Consider the following 22,528-nt stretch of genomic DNA (forward strand, 5'->3'; position numbering starts at 1 on the left):
CAGTGAAAAATGTTTTCTGTTTTGACCCTGCTCACCTCAGTAGTCATTTAGCAGAAGGTTTCACCTATGAGTTCATGAAGTGGGTAATTCTGTGTGTCCTTGCATGGCATGCAGCGGAAACATGCATGGGCTCTATTAATACCTGTTCTTACATAAACAGAACTGATTTCATTCAGTTCTGCAGCTAATGAAGCACTGTGGGAACAAGACAGCCAAAGCTTGGGAATTACTCTACAAGGAAGAAACTCAGTGTTTCTTGGATCAGCTGCCTATGCTCAAGGCTTTCTTGGTAAGTAACAAGGTCTTAATTCTGAACAGGAGTCTAAATAAACAGATTTTTTTCTGCCTTTTTTGAAAGCTCATATGTAGAAATCCTGAAGTTTATTTCAAAGAAGGCTGAATTTTTATCTAATTACAGTCAGATACTCAATTTTGAGGGGGGCTCTAATGAAAGAAAAGAGGAATTGGAGTCCCAAATGGAGACTTATGGGAAATTGTTTTCTTTATTTACTTTGAAATACTGACAGGATGGAAATAGGTTTTCTTCCCTCAGTTTTCTGTCTGTTGATTTCCTTAACATAGACAAAACTGAAAGGCATATGGTGAATGACTTAGCAATAATTGGATTTCTAGCAACAGTTACTACGAAAATTTTATTGCAATAGCTACAGAGGTGGCTGAATTGTGGTAGATAGTAACGTAAAATGCTTTTTTGAGGGGTGGTGGAGAGTATAATAGAAGTATTACCTGGCATTAGATTTACAGAGTAATAACTTCTAAATTACTTTAATTTTTTTTTTTGTTTTTGTTTTTTAAACATGTATATTGAATTTAAATGTTAAATTCAAACTTGTGCCTGGAAGGTCAGTATCTGCACTGCTGTGTCATGTGTAGGTGAGCCCACAGCCTCACCTATCTGTCTGGTACTTCCCTGGTGCACACAGGTGCAGGAACATGGGGAACTCTGTTTGCCAGTGGTTCCTTAGCTGGGCTGAACACTGATGTGATGAAGCTCTGTGAATGTGCTATCAGCACCAGAGACTGCCTGTTAAACTGGAACCAGCACAAATGCCACTTGATGCTGGGGCTTTGTCTCAAGGGGTGCTACTTCAAAGGTGTCTTTGGTTTCCAAAGACTGCCTCTGGCTGGATAATATTTCAGTATAAAGATAACATAATTGGAGATAAGAATAAGGAAAAGATGAATGATCCTGTTTATTCTTGGGTTATTGCTGTTTGTTTTCTCTGGGCTGGAAGATACAGTTAAGAGGAATTTCAGAACAAAATCTTGCATATTAAAAGCTGCTGCAGAGCTGGCAGGAACTGATACAAGAGAGGGCAAGGTTCTGCCTTAAATCCTTCTCCTCTGTGCATTATTCTCCCCCTTCCTTGGCGAAATCTTATCTTCAGCCACCTCTGTCCTTCTGTTTTAATAACATGCTGTAGTGGGAATCTCAGACTGATGGGGAAAATGTGACCCAGTATATCTGTGCAATGCAGAGAAAGCAGGAGCCTGTTTCCCTTGGCCTGTTTTCCAATTGCCAGTTCCCAGTATGCCTTTATATTATCAGTAAATAATATAAAAATCAGAAAAAAAAATCAGGAAATATTAGTAGGAAACCAAGCAATCACTAGTGAATGTACTGTTCTGCACAATTAGTCTTCAAATAAATCAGGATAGCTGCTCAATCTTTTGCATTCAGTGCACATGGCAAGAGCTGATGTGCAATAAGACTGTTTGCTGAGACCTGCATACAAAAGCAACAGCAAAGGAGACGCCAGTCTGCAGAACAAAACTGAAAACAACTTGTACCATATGTTCAGCACCAGTGAGAAAAATGAGCCATTTTTTTCCCCAGTCCAAAAGTAAGTTTATAACTCTCTTTATGAACTTGTTTTTCTGGATCCAAACATAGTAAAATGCAACCCATAATTTCTTAACTGCTCACAGTTGCACCTGACCATATGAAATATATTTCTGAGGTATTGCAAAAGCCTGTCAGAATCAGAGAAAGACCAAAAAAGCACAAAGAAAAATCACAATAATAAAAGAATTAAAAGGCAGTAACTTTTAAAATAATTGAGGAAGTATTTAAATTAAGAATTAATCTCGATTCCCATTTGCTGGGAATGTGCACTGTGCAAGGAAATAGAAGGTAATTATGCTAAGAAGACCTGTGGTAAAATCTTTAATTATAATCATTCAGAGAGAAGTTAATTAAAAGCATATCTTTAATGTAGCAGAATGGTTTTCCCTACATGCCACCATTTGGGACTGACTCTCTTCTGCCCTCTCTGTTATTTAATTTAAATACTTCCAAATAGCTGTGAATGCGATTGTCTTCTGAACAATGGCTTGTGTTCAGTGTGCAGAAGGCTGTAGCCTTTTCTTTTTGCTGGAAGAGAAATAGCACCTCTCAGTCCTTATTACTGTGTAAAGGAGTTACAAGAGTAACTGCAAGATTTGAATGTACAAGTTTCCTGGGAGCTGGCCTTAGCCATGCTCCCTTTTTTCTCCTGTTTTCCTCCCCCACGTGGATGCCACATGTGCTGGGCTGATGGTTGATGGTCCCTGGCAGTGGTCAGTCTGCTGACACACCTTGCTTCACAAGCTGCTGCTCTGGCACTGCACTCACAGCTGCCACCCTGCCTGAGCTCCCTGGGGTGTAATGTTTGGCCATGGAAATCATTTAAAGGAAATAGCAGGTGGGCCTTCAGATGTAAACACAGCCATGCAGCTGAAGTCTGGTGAAGGTGGTTTTCAAATGCCCAGCAGGTTAACCAGCTTTTCTTTAAAGGGAGGAAGCTTTGGTAGCAGTGCTTACCTGCATGGAGAGCAGTGTCAGGCTACCACAGCCTTTTGGTAATTAATCACAGATTATGAAGGACAGCAGAGAGTATTTTCTCCAGAATTTTTTTCCAAAAGTGGTTTAAGAGTTTCTCAAAGGGTGAAGAAGTTGACAGATGGTGCAATACCCTGAAATATCTGTGGGGTAGGAATGTACTACCAATCCAGACTCTATTCTGAATGATATGTCCATGCCCAAATACTTGGTGTGTATGGTTTGGTACGTTTTTATTTTTAAGCAATGAAATTAGTTTCCAAAACTAATATTTCTATATGTCTTTCCCAAACTAGGCTTACTAAATTATTGCTAATGGGGGTAATGGTTCCTTTAGCTACCAGGTTCCCAAGTTAGACTTTAGCTTATGGTGTTCAAAACCAAATCAGCCCTTCCAGTGTTGCAGTTGCCCGTGTTTCTGGCTCACAAACCCCACACCAGTAGTGCAATGCATCCTTTTTCTGCTCCTTGCCCCAAAAAAGTTAGTGCTAATGAGCACAAGAAGACAAATCAGTTCTGAAGCTTCTAGGTGGGACATTAGGAAGAACTTTTGAAAAGAGACTGATGGAAAGAGAGGGAACTTCACCTTTGTTTGTCTGGCAGGCAGTGTGCCAAGGCAATTGTGTGCTCTGAGGCCATGCGTCAGCTGAAATTTTTGAGGGAGGTGGAAAGCTGACTTTGAGGATGGCTTGAACAGTAAGTGAGCAGCACAAACACTTCCACCCCTGTCTGCTTTTGTTTTCAACCTGTTGTGCAGTAGACACTCCAAAGTTGCTTATTAGAAGTCTGTGAAGAGCTGGAGGTGCTGGGATGATACAATCAATTGATTTTATTGGGCAAAACAAAATCCCTGAAGACGCTTTCTGAGCACAGAGCGGCATTGCAGGGCTCTGTGACAGGTCTGAGTTGGGGCAGGGAGGGAGGAACCAGGCCAGAGCAGTAAGGTAACATTTCTAAACTGAGGTTTTGCTGTGCAGCAAACAGAACAAGTAACAAATTGAAAAATTACTATAGATGCATTAAATCAGGGTAATTGGAAAGCCTTTTTTAGGAGTTTAGTATGTATTACCCAGCTCAGTGTAGAGAAATGGCGAGTGCATCGTCATGTCAGTTTCAAGTGTTGATAACAAAATGAGTGATTGCCTGCTTTTTATCACCTCCCCGAGTGAAATTTTTCAAGTTAAAAGTAGCTGTTTCTGTTAAAGGAATGAACATTTAAACATTTAGGTGGATGGGAGTTTTTACAAACTGTCCACAAAATTAAAAATAACAATACGTAATTAAATTTTTGTCAACTGATGTAACCTCAGGCTGCTGGTAAGTTCTATTCTAGAAAAGCTGGACTAATATGTTCTGGCCATAAAATGAGAGAGAAGGCCCAGTCAAACCATAATGTTTCTGCCTCTACTAATTTTTAATATTATGTAATTATTATTAATTATCAATCTATATTATAGATCTTTTGATCTATCAGTAAATTTTGAGATTAAAGACTTAAATAATTGTCATAGTGAATATTTAAATATTTTCCATTTCAAGATATGTTTGTACTGATCTGTTTCTATCACAGTGTTTTTCTTTGGTAAAATTATGTTTTTCAACATTAAATATATTCCTTAAGAGTAAAATCTTTACTATCTCTGCTCCTAATCTCCTAAGCTCTGTTTAGAAGGTGAGCTCTCAGCAGCAAACGGCACAGTAATTTTTTTTAATCTTCTTTTGCTTAAAATGGAGATAAAGTATTTCAGTTGAGTAGTTAAAGGCATTTTCTTTCATCACTTTCTTCCATGCTAAAACAATTCATCTCAAAACTTCTTGCTGGTTCACCAGCAAGATATTTATTACCATTGTAAATTTATTTAGTACCTTCTTGATGTTACATGACTTTAGATTGTTAAATTACTATCAAACATAATAATCACTTTCAAAGAGCACAATAAAGCTAAACATCTGTAAGAGCGCTACCAGGTGCTGCAATATAATCTCAGTTTAAAAAAGTGAAACTCAAGTTTTTAGATTCCTGTATGTTGCATACTCAGAGAAGATGCATTAATAAAATTAATACATGTATTATTGAGCTCTGTTCCTATTTGGAATGCAAATTCGTGCTGGCTTTAGGAAGTGTCAAGATAGCTGCAGAGTGGCTGAAAAAGAAATGTCAGATATTGATTCAGATTTGCTATACCTCTGCTCTAGGACAACTTTATGATGCCTGTAAGGAGCCTGTTTTCTGTCTGGAGCACGTCATCTCTCAAAAGTTGTATTGTAATAAATTATCTTGTGGGTGTGCTCATAGTGGCTCATTTTACTGTGAATTTTGAAATACTATATTCAGAAATATGTGCAGCCTTTTTTTGAGAATTGCTGTTATATCTTCTCTCTCAACGGTGCTTTAATAATTATTTTCTTTTAATAGGAAGCCAGAAAAATATTTGCCATAGCAAAGCTTAGCAGAACAAACTTTAGGAGTTATGTCCAAAACACCATGGGTTTTAGGTCATAAGGGTGTGCATTTTTAAAAAGTACTAGCTTATCTTTTAGTACTCTTGTTGCTGAAGAGGATGATCTTGGGGGCTACAAGCTGCTGTTTTTGTATAAGTAGATGCTGTAAAAAGAGTGCCCTCAAAGCACTGTGCTGACTGAAATGGTGTTTTTGCATTGCAGTCTTTCACTTAGAACAGTACTGTCAAACAAATGGCTTTTCTTTGGTTCATTTTACCCTCCATTCAAATACCAGTTTGGTTAAATGCAATACACAACAGTTTTGTGAACCATCCTGCACTGGATTAACCATTAGTGAAAGAAGAAAAAATATTTAGACCCAAAGCCTAACTTTAAAATGGAAAGGAAAAAAAAAATCACTGTGTTTTTGTGTCTTTATCAGATACAAAATATTTATTTTGCAAATGTGTTCTTTTCTGTGGCTCCAGCTTCCTTGTCTGCAAGGGATGTATTTTAAAATTTTGAGTGAGTTGTTAATTACAGCAATTTCTTACACTAACTTTGAAGATCCCTGGAGAAATCTCAGTTCTTATGCAGAAATCCATGTGAGATTAAAAACCAGTGATGTGTGTTTAGGGTGCAGTGACAGAAGCAATGATGCTGTGTGTTCATAGCTGTGCCACTTCCACAGAGAGTTTATTTTCTTTGTTAGTATTGTGAAGTTCAGGAAGAAAACACTTAGTGCCTCTTGTCAAAAAGGTTCCAATGAAGACCATGCAATAATTAAAAGCTGATCTTTCCAGAGGGAATTGGAACAAAAATAATGCTGACTCTTTAACCTGGGGGAACAGCAGCCACTGCATGGGAAAGGGCAGGCCTTGGATAAATGCCCAGATGTTTAACAAAATGTTGGAGCAAGTCCAGAATCAAATAAGGCAGCTGGTTGGGGTGGGATGAAATGCACTCACTTGTTGGAGTTTGCAGGGGACATTCCCGGGTTTATGATTTTAGAATAACCCAAGGTAGAAGAGCTCTCAGGAATTCCTGAGGAGGAGTTTTCCTTGCCCCAGAATGTCTGCAATGCTCAGGGAGTTATATTAGCTGGTAAATCCAGCACAATGTGATGCTGGAAAGTGACAAGAAGTACTTCTGGGCAACAGGATTAAACAATTGCAATCTCTTATTTACAGTCAGGAAAGTTATAGTGAAACTGGGTTTTATGTGCACGTATGAGGGCAGGAGAGCAAAGAAAGAAAATGAAGAGACTTGGGCTTCCAGGTGGGCGTTCTCACATGCCAGCCCATTGATCTGAGAGCTCTTGAACTCATTATCTTACTTTTCAGCTGAGTATAATCAGCATTAGGCTTGTAAGTGAATGGAAATTCTGTAGTTCAGCACTGTGTATGAAATTCTTCTTGGCAGGCACTAAGCGCTTTGTATGTGTGTTAGGTTGGGTCTTGCTTTATTTAACAAGGCAGTTCAGTGCATGCCAAACTGTTTAGTATACTGACTCTCTTGGAATTGAGCGTTTTCCCCTGACTTGCGACTAAACCAGAAGTTTTGCATTTCCATGACAGTTATCCTAAGGTTACTTGAGGCTTGATCAAGGTTACTTGATCAATTTTTGTGCATGACAAGTCCCTCCTGGACAGCTTTGATTGGGTAAGGCTTTTTTACTGCTACGTGATAACTGCATGATGGCTGTAATTGCAATAACATTTTTGTGTCTATACTATAATTTGGTGAATATTTGGAATTTTCTATTTTTCTAGTAAAGGTGGGAAGAATCACAAGGAACAAAAGGATAAAAAGTTGAAGGAGTATCAAAACTAGAATAGATTTTCCAGTTTCCATTTTACATGGTTAACTGTCTGAGGTCCAGGTAATACAAGATCTGATTCAAAACTCTATTATCTATAAATTTAAATTATAAAATTAATAATAACACCAGTGAGTTCCTTCAAAGGGAAAATGTAGCTTAATTTTAAATGACAAAATCCCCAGTTGGTTTGGGGAGAGACTTTTAAAATCCTTCCCATTTGGCTACTTTGGTGCTCCTTATAAATGTCTCCTGTATTCAACTACGAGCTCTTGCTGTTTTATATTTGTATCTTCTATTTGCTATAATATTTACCAGTTACAGGGCTGTCAGCTCTTATATTGTGTAAAATTGTGAGTACCCTGAGCAGAAGGGAATTTAACACATGGAATGCATGACATTTTTGACGACTCTGACCCTTTGGATGGTTGTCAGTGACCATTTGACCTTTTCTGTTACTTCTGAACGTGTGGGTGACCTTTGAGTTCTGGATGACCTCTGACCTTTTGGCAACATTTTGAGCCCATTCTGACCTTTCAGTGACCTTTGATCCTGCAAGACCATTTGTCCTCTTGCAGTGACCTGTGACCCAGGATGAGATCAGAACTTTGGGGATGACCTTTGATTCCTGAGTGACCTTTAGTTTGTTTTCTATTAGGATTCTGTTAGCCTGTCCAGCTCCTTCACCAGGGCTGAGGTCTTGACTATAAGAACATTGAAAATGCTTAGATGATCCAGAAGTGGTGTTTATCCTCCCAAAAATAGCTAAGAAAGCACAAGTGAGCAGTGACCAAACTGGTCTGGAATTGAAATCCAGCCTCATACATTCTGTTTCTCCTCTCTACACAGGCAAGCAACACAGAAGATGCAGGAGGAGACAGACTCACATTGCTAAGGTAGGAAGAAAGCATCTTTTGTTTTAACTGCTTCATGGAAACTTTTGATATCTCACAAGAAATTAGTATACTATACTACTCTAATGTAATTACACTTGGTTTGTTGGAGATTTGCTGGACAACAACCTAAAGAGTGAAACTTCTCAAAGTCTAAATGCTGATATGTATCAGCTGTAGGCAGATAAATGCAGGCCACTGTTACCAGCTGACTCCCAAAAAAAGTGTTGTTGATTCCTGGGTGGGTTGCTCGAGTGGAGTTTTTTTCCCATATTCCTCTAGTGTTTTATTTTGCTTATGAATTCCTATAACCATGGGTCATGTGTTGGTGTGACCTGAGTGGCCAGGAGGAGCAGTCTGGTGTCAGGAAGTGTTTCATGAATTTGCAGTGGTTTGGAGTTGTATCAGTAAATACATCAATAACTGAAATCCTTTGCTGTGTTTTTGCCAGGAAGACTTGGCTTTTATGAGACTGGCATTTCTCTAAGCAAGCAGCTTTATGTTATGCCCCAAGACTAGATTTCCTTGCATCATTTATCTAGCAGACTTGTCTGACCACAGGGACATAGATTAGCAAAAAAAATTTCTTAAAGGAATATTTTACCCATAAAAATTAGAACCACAGTTAGGTCTTCCACACCATTTGCATTTTGGAGTAAAAACCCACGGACTATGCTAATAGCCAAGCCACTGAAAAATCATGGTACATATCCCAGTCTTTAAGATATTGTGAGGTTTTTTCAGTGACCAAGTTTTTTTTAAATTCTTTAGTTAAACAGCTGAGGAAAAGATGTTACAGTTCAGAACAATTTCAAGTATTTCCCAGATATTTTGTACTGCCAGATGCTGCTGAAGTATCCCACTTAATATTCTATTTGCTTTGTCAGTAATGCAGGAGATTAATAAACCACATTAGGTAGGAAATAGCTTTTTGAGAGAACTAGGAAAGATAATTCAAGGTTTTAGACAAAGCCATTGAAGCAGAAACAGGCTGGCATTTCCCAAAAGCTAATCAAATACTAGCAGAGCAATGAGGGAGTGTAACACATCATTTGGAAGTCAAAAGTCAAGGGAAAAGATTTTAAAAGATACTTTAAAAAACACTGCTTCCATTTGCCAGCAGACAGCACCTCCCAATGTCAAGCCTCTCACTACAGAAACTACCAAGTCTTGTTGAAACAATCATCTGTTCTGTGAGGGGGCATCTTTTGAATCAGTGATTGCTTAGGTCTGGTGGAGGACCTGCACATGCTCCTCACTCATTGCTGGATCTGAGACAGAAATTTTGATTGTTTTATTTCTACATTTTTTGATCATAGTCAAACAACTGGCAATTGGTTTTTTCTGGTTACACTGAATTTAAGTTCTACCTGTTATACTGTTGGTAAGTAATGGTTTGGATGTCTCTCTGGGTTATAAAATAATTGAATTTCAGTAGCTGAAATGAGAGGAGAAATAAAAATTAAAAAAAAAAGTGTGTGTAAATGTATTTTATAAATGTTGAAGTATATCATCAGGGAGGCTGTGACTGCTCACCTTGAACTCTGCTGGAGCTAGGGCACTCTTCTCAGGGATTTAAGGTCAAAACCCTTCAGATACAGAGTGGAATTAAAACAAATTTTTTTGTCTTGTGTTTATGCCATAGATTTTGAATTTAAAAGTTTGTTTAACTCTCAAATATTTTTTGAAAATTCTTGTGCTATGATTTTGTCTCCCTAACGGAAATTTCTGCAGAGCCCTATGTTCTGTATTCTTGAGACATCTAGATTCACATTTCTCACAGAATTTAATGTTCATAGATGTGCATTCTTTTATGCCCAAGGTCTGGTGAAGGTCAGCAAAAGGCTTTTCTTTTCCCCCCCACTAGGAACACTACTGGAATATGCCATTCTTGAAAGCAATGCTTTATTATTTGTTTAAGAAGTATTGTCAAGTGGGCTGATTGCTGATGTGAATTTTCTCTCTTGTTTGTATTCATTTTAACAAAACTAAGTAAATGCTGTTGTTAAATATTCACTCTTACAGTCAATAAAGCTGTAACCCCAACTGTCACTCTATTGAAGTAAAAATGCACAGTAAGTTGTTTCTAGTGAAAGAGGATGAAAGAATCACTTGACCATTTAGTTTGAGGTAGTGCCTTGTCTGATCATAGGCTGGAGCACCTGAATGAAGTGAGCTGATCTACAGTAAACAGGGGCATTATTTACATTGAGCTCTACTGTTGGTCTAAAAAAATATACAGTGCCAAGGTCACTTCTGAAAACAGCTTTCAGATGTGACAGTCTGCTCCCCAAAAGATGTGTACTGCACAAAGACCAAAACCCATGAAATAAGTGTGTAGGACAGAGAGCTGCAGCCTCAGTCTGTTGTGATGGGAATAAGTATTGCAATCAAGAACGTGCTGGGTGTATTATGAAGCCTCCTGATTCTGAACCAAAATGTTGGTATGTGCCATAAAATCACCTTTTCCTTAAGTCTAAGCACAAGGAATTGCTGCCTAGTTTCTCAGTAAATACTCAGTAAAGAATGATGCTCTCAAGAGTACACAATTGGGAAAGGACAGGAACTCTACCTTAGCTTTCCCAAACTGATGGCTGGTTCTGAACTGAGAGCAAGGCTAGCTACCACACACCTTCTTTCACATTCCTGACATGGAGTATGTTCCTTGTTTGGAATGCCTTTGTGCTGCTGCTTTTATAACACAAGCAGTTTCAGAGAGAACAGGATGATGCTTCCCTTTTTCAGTTCATTCGTGTGCTCTGATAGCCCAGAACTGAAACTTGTCCCAGTAATTTAACATTTATTAAATTCCTTTTATCATGGAAAAATTAGGACATCTCACTAGGTAGGTGAGCAAGTAACAGATTTCTGTGACTTTAATTCTGTGTACCAAGAGTTGTCTTTCATTTACTGTTACACCCCTGTTAAAGCAAACGAGTATGATGCCACAGGGTTCCTGTCAATTGATTTTCTGTTGTGTTTCATGAAGGCATAAGTTCAGCACACATGCAAATCTCTCTGTTTAGAAATCAGATATACAGAAATGTGTTTGATAGATGTCCACAGTGTGTTTAGCAGATGGTTTTAATCCCTATGTTAAGTTAGTTATTAGGGCGAAATAAAAGTGTCAGATTATTAGCATACACAGGAATCTTGAAATGCTGCAGGATATTTTTTTTTTTTTGGAAAATGAAACAATCAAGGCAGATCCATCCTGTTGGGCTTTGGTTTTTGTTGCTGTTTTAATGTAAATGCTACTTATTAAATCTAATTATGTTTACCTGCTCTGCTGGCTAAATTTGAGGAGATACACCCTATGTCACTGTAACCAGGGCAATGTCACCAGGCTGGCTGTGCACCCTGCTGAATGCTGCTGAATTGAGCAGGCACAAATAGCACTCTTGTTGTTATGGGAAACTGTTCTTTTGTCCTGCCTATTCCAATGCCAGAACAATCATGTTGCCTTTTGGAAAGAGATGTGCAGCGTAACCAGAGCCCTTAGAGTACAAAATACTAGAGATACAAAGCTGACATACCTTGTCACATCTATCAGTTTTCTGTCAGAAACTGCCTAGGGATTAACAATCTAGCAGGTCCACCAAGACAAGTCTGAAAAGGACTGAAGTGTATTTTGAAGGCAAAGATCACAAGGTTGATGTTTCTCTTCCCTCCTTTGCTTACCAGATGCTCTTTTCATAAAACGTGCAAAGATGGCAATTTGTAGTGAAGACCAAAGATGGCAAAAAATAACAAGCAGTGGCAAGTGTGTGATAAAGCTTTTCATGGTATTTTGTCCTCTGATCTGATGTTTTGTCTGTTCACATTTTGTTTTAAACTGCTGGATTTTTTTTTCTTTGAATTAGGAAGATTGACCAAGGTCTAGAAATCTGTGGTTATGCATTAAGCTTGAGATACTCATGCCTCTTGGAGAACAATGGGACTACTTTTAAGGTTTTGCTTGTTTGTTTTATTTTGGTTTTGCTACTTTTTTGGTCTTCTCGAGTACAAAATATAGGAAATTAAAAATTTGGTTTTCACATTTTCTTGGTAATGAGATAAATGATGAAGACTTATTAGTCAATAAAAGCTCTTGGATTTGCATAAGTCTCCCAAAACCACTTTTTACATTTTCTAGGTGAGAATGTTTAAGAAATTAAATGTTTTGTATGTTTGTCCACATGCATACATGTGTACATGGGATTACCTTGGTGTTAGCTGAAGTGATGTAAAATTCTACATGAAGCTTTCTTCCCTTTCATTTTAAAAGGCTTTTTTTGCTGCTTGATATGAATTTAACCCAAGTAAACCTGGTTAAAGGGCAATACATCCATATTATTTTGCTCTAGCTTGCCTATATCAGCTTAATATTAGTTCCCCTCGGTGTGCCTGCATGGCCTTACTGCAGAGCGATGTGGTGTGACACCACTGTTGTTGGCTCCCTCACATCCATTTGGAATGACCTGTTTTCACCACTCTTACTTCTACTCCACAGCTTACATTGGCCTTTTGAAGTTTTGGGGCTTTGTTTTTTTGTTTTTTTTTGTGTGGTGGTTTTGTTTTTCCTACTGTAATGTTTGTAACAGGATTTCTTTCCCTTTGTGGAATCAGGCTGGTCAAGAGAAAGCAAGTGCAGTAATTTTGGGTGCTGCCTGTGGGCATGGAGGGATAGATAGATCCAGGCTAAGCAGACACATTCATGTCTTCTCTGATAGGCGAATGGTTTTGGGGAGAGTGATCCACTGTCCAGAGCCAAATCAGCTCTGCTGGATTCTGACACAGGGAATGCCACAGGGAATTTTTCAAGTGGTTTAAATGGAGATGCAGACAGAAATTATGGAACAACCCTTTCTAAGCAGGCATTGTGCCAAAGGTCAAGCCTTCATTTCTAACTGTTAAGAAGGATAGAAATTGGAAAAAAATAAATTACAAAGGAAAACTTTTGAGTATTTTCCAAACAAAAGAGAATAGTTTTCATTCAGTCCAGTAAAAATAAATCCAGTAACAAGTGACACGTGCAAAATCCTTGGAAAGTGTTGCTGGCAATCATTGTAAATTGTAGCTCAGTGAATTCTTTTCCAGCTTTGAGACTTTGAGAGTAAAACTACGGAGAAGTTTAAGGTTACCAGATTTTAATCTGCAAGTATACTTCTCTGAATATCCCTCATTTCCTCTTAACATCAGTCATTAAAATTTGCTAACATCCCACCCTTTCTTCAGAGAGCATGACAGACTGAGGAAATAGCAGTTTTCCAGAGTTTATGCCAAGGCAAAGTTTTACCTTAATTGCTGTCAAGCAGTTTGTTTTTCTCACAGCCGTAAAGCAGGTGTCTGTATCTCAGCAGAACAGTGCCGTGGTAAATTGAATGAGGCAGGCACTAATATATATCCCTGAGAGCAGAAGCTGCTTTGAGGATCATGAGTCATATCAGCTCTGTGACAGGAGCTGAAGAAATAGAATTACAGAAACTGTTTTCCTATTGATTTCTTATGAAAATAGAATTTATGTAACTTAAGAGCTTTGTTTAGTCTATGTAAAAAGTGCAGTCAATCCTGTTTACACCAGGGACTATTTTGAGCTAGAAAATTCATAATTCCTCCAAAGGTTGAGGTTGGGCTTGCTTTACTTCGTACTTAGGGTCCGTCTCTCCTATCAAACAGTAAGGTTTCATTGCTGGCATAGCTGTGCACCTCTCTAAACTGCTCTGAAATAATGGGACTGCATCTCTGATCCAGCTGGTGACATAACTTGACTGGGAACTGAGTAGAATCACCTTGGGCAATAGATATTTTAGGGGTGAAAGGTGTATAAAGCACCACAGGGAAGCATTGTGTGGTGTGGCTGTCCCTCAAGCAGGGTTCTTTCACCCATTGTGCAAGAACCAATCAACATACACATGAGATATTTGGTTTTGTTGTCATTCTGCAGGATGGGGTGCCAGGTGTCACTCATTTCAGGATGCAAGCACAGCCATTTATACAAAAAGGTAACAAACACTGGTAACAAAGAAATGGGTGATTTGGTCACTCACACTTACATAGCAAAACTCACATTATGTGTGTGGTGGTCTGGGTCCAGTTCATTATACTATCATTTACATACACAAATTTCCCTAGGAGTAATTTTTAGTTTTATAATTGTCTAAGCTAACTTGAGATCTTATTTTCATCCTATCTACTACCATAAAGTTATTATTTAACCTTTTGCTCTATTAGAGTTTTGGCTTGAATCTATTTGAACAATTAATTATCAATGAAATAATGATTTCCAGTACTCTCTTCCTGGGGTCTCGTCATTGCTCTGACATTGCTCTGACATGTTTCAAGGTCATGAAACCATGACCTTGTTGTCATGGTTTCAAGACCAGTTCACAATTCCTGTGAGCTTTTTGTGGGTTTTTTAACGCCATGTGACATCAATATAAACCCAGGGATTTTCCTAACTGGAGTTAATTGGTAACTCTCATTTGAGTGTTCCTTTTGCCAAGTGTAGCTGCTGATAGTGTTTCTGTTCAGAAATATTTTATGATGGCATGCAACTTGCTAGGAAAAAGTTGTGTTTTCTCTTAGCTCTGGATGGTTTCTATGGGAGAAAATTCTCCTCCAGAGAAACCATAAGCCTGTTATGCCAATGAGGGAAAAAAATCCAGAGAATCAGTTCAAGAAACACGTTCCCAAGTCAGAGCCCTTGTTGAGGAGAATAGATTTCAAACATGTGTTAAATATGCTTTAAATTACAGACTTGGATTCCTCTGGAACTTCAAGTACCTTTGCACCTTTTTTCTACTAAATTTTTCTTTCTTTTACTGTTGCTGAATCAAACAAAATCTCCGTGGTGTGAGAATTGCTAATTGGGCTTTCCAATTACCATAAAATTTGTCAGTGCTTTATAAAGTGTGTTGCTGTTGTTTGCTGTAGTGATAGTGTAATTAAAGCAGATGCAAAATATATAAATAGCCAGCTCTTTCTGCATGTGCCATTCCTCTGGGCTGTGTGTGGAGCAGCCCTTGGCTCCAGGAAACAGGGTCCTTCTGATGTTAATGGCAGCACATTATACCAGCATAAGCAGCTGTGGGAATGCAGCCTGGTACTGGGCTCTGCTTTTGGAGCTGTTCCTCAGCCTCAGAGGGATTTAATGAGCAAATTGTTCTTCCCATAGGGAGGGGATGAAAGAAAGTGTCTCAAAGCTGATTTTATTTGCTGCTGAAACAAAGTCAGAGAGCAGAACTCTTCAACTACTTGAATTAATTTTGGCTTTCTGCACTAACTTTTGCATTTTTCATGACTCAGACTGCATGGGCAAGATGGTATGCAAAGATTTTTTCCTAAAATGAGATCTGTCAATATGGAATATTTTAGATTTTGTTTTTATGGTCAAATAAGTTTTTATTTTGCTCTTTGTGTGGTTTGTTATTCTGAGCAATATTGAAGAGCTGTGTTGTCCATTGACTTTTTTGCTCTCCCGTAGATGCTTCTTTTAAAATGGCCTAGGTTTGGAAATAACAGTCAATGAATTTTACAAACTCCTTTCTCAGAAATGGCCTTAAGGTCTGTGGTTTTCTTCTAGTGTGACATTAGTGCTGTTTGTGACACAGGAAGACTGTCAAGAGAATTTGAAAATTAGAGATATGAATCATCATGAAAAGAGTGGTAATGTCATTTTCGATGACTGCTGGTCTGCGATGTAACTCTGCATCAGATATTGCTTTATTACTGAGAATAGAAATTCAGTGGGATGGGAAAGTTCCCTAACCCTCCTTGATGATTTACTTGATGCCAAAAGCCATCTAACTGTTTAATTCCATTTAATTCTTTTGGAGTAATTTAGTAATTGAGAGTAACGTCACAAAAACCTCTCTGCACAGGAGGATGAGAATACCAGTTATTTATTGCAACAAATTTCAAAACATTTCCAGAGAGGATGGACATGGCCAGAAAGGTGTTTCTGTTACTTTTCTCAGATTGCTGAAGAGTGGATTATTTGGCCAGTAAATTAATTACCAACTTTCATTAAATGTTCTGAACCTAGAATTGAAGGCACTTTTACAGCACTAGCAATATAGTGCTGTACAAATATGTAAAGCCTCTGATTTTGCCTAATATTTTATTAAATAATTAATTATTTGATCTAATATTTCAACTTCCCTGAATCCCCAGCATATTGGATTGAAATGCTGTCTGTTTGGCTTTGACTTTCTTATGATCTGAAGATTCAATGATGGTTAACTTCAGTGATGTAATTCAATTAAGTCTTTGGCTCTTTATGAAGTAATGAAATAATTTTGGTGGCTAACAAAAATATTTGGTATTGCTTTTCACTGTATTACAGTACTGGACATTTGTGATAAAATGTTTCTGGGGGTAATTAAAAGGACGAAGTCCAAATGCTTTTGGTATGACCAATGAGATTGCTGTGGAGGCCCTTTCTAATAAACAGGGCAACATTTTCTTTTACTACTCAGGTGGTTTGAAGGCAGTTTTTATTCTGCAGAGAAGGCTCAGAAAATGTTTGTTACTAAGTAAATGTCTCAATAACTTCTCATCACATGCCACAGGCTTATGCCTGGATGGAATGAGGGAAAAGCATTAGCCAAAGCCCAGATTCCTGGAGAAGAAGTAATTCTTTCTTTCAATTTGAGTTTTGCATGAAATATTTTAAGTGTTTTAATATTTATGGTTAAATGTGTTTTGCATTTTATGTAGTGTATAATTTTGAGAAACAACTGTGATATATATTTCTTATATGTGGCCAGTAGCATTAATTAATTAGAAGCTGTGCCCTTACATACCATCCAACATCTGAGTCCTGCCTCAGGAGCGTGTTGTCATGTAAAGCCACACCAGCATAGACCTGTAATAGTGGACAAGTATACACTAAAATAGCCTTTCTAGTTTCTGGCAGCAGGAAGAAGATTTGGATTTGGTTTAGAGGGGCAATTCTGTGCACTGCTTGGGTTCTGAAAACGCTAGTGCTCAGTGGCACTTTCCTTGAGTCACACTGCCCCTGAGGAAGGAAAGGGGGACTGCAGGCTCCAAAGTGGCACCTGGACCACTGGTGGGCAGGGCAGACATCCCAGGCAGTGCAGCTGTGGCTGATGAAGGCTCTGGGTGTGTACATGGTGTATGCAGGGCCCTGGATCTGAAAGGGGCTCAGACCTTATGGCCAGGGCAGGAGGGGCATCAAGGCATTCAGTTGTCACACCTGGCTCAGACTGCTTTGTGTGTGCAGGGTGGGTGATGTACCTTGATTCATCTGCAGTTTAGTACTTAAGCTTAGTGTTTCTCTTCATGACTGCTTGTTATTTTCCCTGACATTCTGATGATTTCTGTATGAAGCACTGACACTCATTTACCACATTTCCCAAGGAATGTTCCATTTTCATTCAGAGCTTCCCAAAGCTTTGGCATTTTTGCATCATATGCATTGCATGTATTTTTCTTCCACATAATACAGTGATAGAATGAAATAAGAGTATCTCTCAAAACTGATTTAATTTCCATTTTCTATATAAGGGGTTCATAAGGAATAACTTCTTAAAAAAAAACAAAACAAGGCTTTACATTGCTACTACCTCACACTATAACTGCTGTAAAAGTGAGCTTTCTGAATTTCTGGTTTGCTGCTATTGTAATATGTAGAAGTGGACGTGTCAGAAGGGGCATTTTACTTCCTAGATTTGAAGTCCAGTAGTTTTCCAGACAAATAGCATATTCCTGAATTATTGGAAAATTCATGCTGAGCTACTTCACAATGACTAACTGCATGTCACCTCTGATGTTTGTTGGCTGCAATAAATGGCTGTTATTTGCAATTTGTAATTTCTGTTATTTCTACTTTTCTTTCTCTGCAAAGCACTAAATATAGTAGCCTGAAAGTGGGAGACTTTAAATATTAAAAGGAGAAGACAGCAATTACATTGAATGCAGGCAAACATTCAATCATGCTGCTAATATGTTTTAAATCAATTGTGATATATAATCTGTTTGATGATTTTGAGAAATATTTTTATTTCCGAGAAGACTGATAATTGGATAATTTATTCTTTTTTGAGCACAAAGGAACAAATGCATTTTGTATTTTTTATCTTGGCAGTTCTATGAAGCAGAAAATACACAATTGCAATCTTGTTAGGGTTCAGAGTCAATGTGGAAAAACCTAAGGTGTCTTCAGAGAAAGTTCTGAAAAGTTTGCTACTTATGCTTCTGACTTGGTTGTTCTAGAGACTATACTAAAGAGGTCACAGGAAAGACAATATCCTCACTGAAATTCAGACCATAGGTTTATTTTTGCTGGCTTATGATTATACATTCTTTCTTTACAAAATAAAATCTGAGAAAAAGTTTTAGTTAAGCCCTTACAATTGTCAGCTTTCATCCTTTACCATTTTCAGGTTAAAAATGTAATTAAGTGGCAGAGAATCTCATTAGAACTGTGTGCTGCAGACGTTTTCTCTTGGATAAATCTTTCCAGTAAGATCCTCAAAGTGCCAAAATACTGCTTTTTTTAATGCTTCTCCGTTAAAAAATCAAATCAATGACTCCGTCACCACCTGTCCTGAAGAGAATTAAATTGATAGAGGTTTTCAGAGCAGTAGCCAGAATACCTTTCTCTCCCCCAGTCATGTTTTGAATCCTTTATATTTTATTTCTTCTTAATTTTTTGATGCAGAAAGTTTACTACTTTTTTTCAAAATGATGATTTTGTATAAAAAGTTCTTCCATTTTTCTCAGCTCTTCAAAACACTACATCCCTTTATAGTCCATAGCGTCCTGCGGGAATGGCTGGCATCATGGTTTCTAATTTTTCTTGTGGGTTTCATTTTAAAGGATTTGTTCAGATGAGCAAGGACTGCCTTGAAAGGTGGTAACAGAGTTTTAATGAAGCTGTATATAATTAAAATGATAAATAGGAAAATTTGCTGCAGTGTCATTTGAGAATATTTTAAGCCCTCAGTCTGGTCATGTCTGAGCACCTAGGAAGACCACAGAAGATTTTACAGGCTTGTAAATGTGTCGTGTGGTTTTGCTGGGAAAGCAGATGGTGCAGGAACACAGTGGGTGGGCTCCTGGATAATATCCATCCTAAGCACACAGCCTCAGGTGTCATGGAGCTCTAGGGAAAACAGAGGGTGGTTTTGCAGTGATACTGGATATTTTTGGGCTGACAGGTAAGGGCTAAGTTCACACCTTGCTCCTGCCAGGGCTGAGATGAGGTCAAGGGAGGGTTACAGGAGCCAGAGGTGCACCAAACTTACAGGTTCTCTAAGCACACAGGCTCCAGGATGAGAGGAGGTACCCTTGTCCTGCAATTTAATGTGTGATGGATAACTTGTTTAGTCTCCCTTCATCAGAGCTGAAAGGTGTGAGGCAGGTTAATAAAAATATCATGAAGTGGTCACCAAGGAAATACGAGCTTCTTAACACTTCATTCTCCCTCTTTGAATTAGATTCATCTGCCTGTTTCAGTCTTTTTCCAATGAGTTTGCTCAGATTGATGACAAAATAAGCTTAATTTTAAAATACACCTTGAAACCAGCAAGGCATTTTTCTTATTATGTATTTATAGAGTGTGTCCATGACTTGATTTACAGGATATTTTTGTTCTAAGTGTTCCTGGTCTATGTTTCTATGTCTGCTGCAGTCTGGTAACTGGTACTGCTGTGAAATGTAAGGAAAAGGGCAGTTTAGGATTAGTGCAGCTGTAGAGACCCACATAAGTTATACAAATCAAGTTAGGAGCTTGAAAAAAGGAGCCCATGCTGAGCTCTGGCTTCACTACAGCAAAGTAAGATGTGCCTGTCGTTGTGTTAACCAGTTTAAAATTAATTTTATCCGCCCACTGTATCTGAGTTGCAGCAGTGACCACAGCAGCTGTGGTTGCAAGTTTCCAGGAGAGGTATGCTAGAAATACTTGGAAATAGCCAAATTATAAGCCCGTATGTTTATTTTTTGTTTTTCAGTAAAAATTTACTTTTGTCAGTCTACAGATATTTTCATATTAATTGAGTGAAAAGTCAAGCATGTACCAGTAACATACTTTTCTCTGCTTCACAATGCTCATGTTAAATTTGAAAGTAGCACTCTGACAACACTTCAGAGGGTGGTAAACTTTGTTTTTGAGAAAGCTAATTACCTACGTGTTCCTTATTTTATTAGCAGTAGTCTCTCCTAATTCAGTTTTAAGTTGGCCAAAATATATTAGCCTGGACAACAGACTGAGATATTCATGTTTATCTGAAAGTAAGCACTCATATGAATATTCACACCTAGATCAACATATTTTTATGTGAAGATTGCAATTTTTGCTTAATTTTAGGGTGTACATTTGAGACATTTGATGTTTAGGCTGTTCTTTGTCATCTGAAATGCTACTGGAATACCCCTAATGTCCATCTTATCAGCACAGGCACCTGAGCTGGTCAATGACTGTTGCTTTTCTTCCTCTCCCTTTCAAATAAGGCTGTTCAGGGGAATTTAAATTTCTCATGAGGAGATGGCATTTTTGTTGCCTAATAGCTTAATAAATTCTATTAAATCTTTCTTTTTGACTGCAAGAGCCCTGGGTTCTTTCTAAAGTCTCTCTTTCATATCCTGACATAGATCACAAGGACAGATTTATCCATCTATGTCTATCTTGGACTTCTTGTTTTGGACATTCTTAATGTTGTTATGGTCAGGACAAAAATAATTTTTTTGTCAGAGAGATTCTTTCTCATGTTCCTGCTGAGTAGGAAGGAATGGTTTCATTAGGGAGGGACACAGTTTCACTGTCTTTTTTGCCGAATTTGAGAGATGACATTGACATTTCTGAGCACTGATCAGTTCTGGCATTTGTAATACTGCTGTTCCTTATGTTAAATACTGGCATTTAGACATATGTCAATACCTTCAGTTTATTTGAAGCTTTGTGTATGTTAAGATGGAGATAATATTTAGCTTTTAGTGAAGCCTTGAAAAATTGTTTAAATGTTCAGTCTGCATTTTACTGTAGCATCTTTTCTAATGCTGCACATTGCTGTGCTCAGCTGAAGTACAAATTCCATTAAGAACAACAGCAAGTTCACACCTCAGGCATTGGTTCAGCCCCTCACGGGATCAGTGCATCAATTCACACTGGAAGTGTGATCCAGGTGGCCAAAAGCTGAGCAATCTCCTCTTTTCTCTGCATTATCATCAAGGAGTTCAGAAAGCAGCACACTGGGGGAGACCCTTGGGTGGATAATTGTCCAGTTGAAACAGATAAATAGATGCCATTATTTGTAATGGCCTGCCTAAGCAGTACTGAGGGTCAAACAGTGCATGTTTCACTGCTGGGCTCAGTGTCTGACTCTGCCTGGCCACTGCTTTCAGAGGCCAAGGCAGTGGTGGGGGAGGAAGGCTGGGTTACCTCTTCTACTGGTTGGCTTTTGGACCAATTGGAAAATGCAGGAAATAAAATTTTAAGAGGAATAAAATTTTGAGGCGTTACATTTCCTGCTTCTCAGAGCCTGAGCTCCTTTTGATGAGCGTTTCTGGGAGATGGTCACTCATGAGAAACAGACTGGACAAAAGGAAAGATTTCTGATATGCCTATTTTTAGGCAGTTTCCTATCCAGATCGAGGCAATATTTTGTCTGGTTTGCTTAAAAGCTAAAAATAATCTCTCCATGGCATGGTTGTCCCCCAGCAAAGACTTTCTGTACTGTTCCAAGCTCAAGGAGTTCACGACCTTCTGAAAGTTTCTAAAATGGTATCTAAAACTAAGGCAATAAACCAGGTTCTTATTAAAAAAATAGACATGTAGTAACACAGTGGGGCAGGAATATCTGATATAGGTGTCTGTCAAATAATGCTTGATATTAAAAGGGACCCAAAGTCACTGAATTAATGAGAATAATCTGAGTATCATCAGGCCACACACTCATAAAAAAAATGCCCCTCACTGGGCCAGGCTGGTGAGTGGCACCGATTTACCCAAGCACGTTATTCTCTGACTTCCTGCCAATGCAGTTTCAAGGAATATTCTGTGCATGCTATCAATTATCATATTTCTATCTTGTTTAAAAAGGAAATACAGAGGCAAACTTAATTCAGCCTATGAACTGCCCAAGACAAGAAATGAAAATGGTATCCAAGCCTGCAAATAAATAAAAAGAAAACAGGAGGCTGAAGCCACAGAGGGTGGCAGCACCTTCAGATGAGCCTGCATAGAGGGATCCATAAACCTGTGGTCAGTTATGGGCTGCTTTGCTGAAGGGTTGAGGTGCCTCAGATACATTTATTGGGGTACTTATCATGAGAGATTCCACCGAAACAAAAAGAAAAATTTGTGGGGTGATTTTCTTTAAAGATTACTGGGTTCAACATTGCCATACATTAGGTTTTTTTAAATAATATTGAATATGGAAATAATTACAAAGATTCTAGAAAAAAATGAGATTGAGAAGGTACCTATATATGCTCTTCAAAAAGCGAAAATAAAAATGCATTGAAATACTGTAGTATCTTTCAGTATAGTGTGTGGGATGTAATAAGCAGATTAATACCTAAGAATTA

The 22,528-nt window shown here is 38.2% G+C and overlaps 1 protein-coding gene across 4 annotated transcripts in view; it reads left to right on the forward strand.

Moving 5' to 3' along the window:
• FAM13C (family with sequence similarity 13 member C) overlaps positions 1-22,528 on the forward strand; it is a 116,351-nt gene that overhangs the window by 23,115 nt on the left and 70,708 nt on the right. For all 4 annotated transcript variants that reach the window (XM_088059677.1, XM_088059678.1, XM_088059679.1 and 1 more), the window contains exon 6: positions 7,953-7,999. In XM_088059677.1, coding sequence (XP_087915803.1) covers positions 7,953-7,999 — 47 coding nt within the window. The remainder of the gene's footprint in view (positions 1-7,952; positions 8,000-22,528) is intronic.

The sequence above is a fragment of the Pseudopodoces humilis genome, chromosome 9, assembly GCF_049639895.1.
Source record: "Pseudopodoces humilis isolate 2021_Gansu_Grassland_sample_001 chromosome 9, ASM4963989v1, whole genome shotgun sequence".
Taxonomy (NCBI): Eukaryota; Metazoa; Chordata; class Aves; order Passeriformes; family Paridae; genus Pseudopodoces; species Pseudopodoces humilis.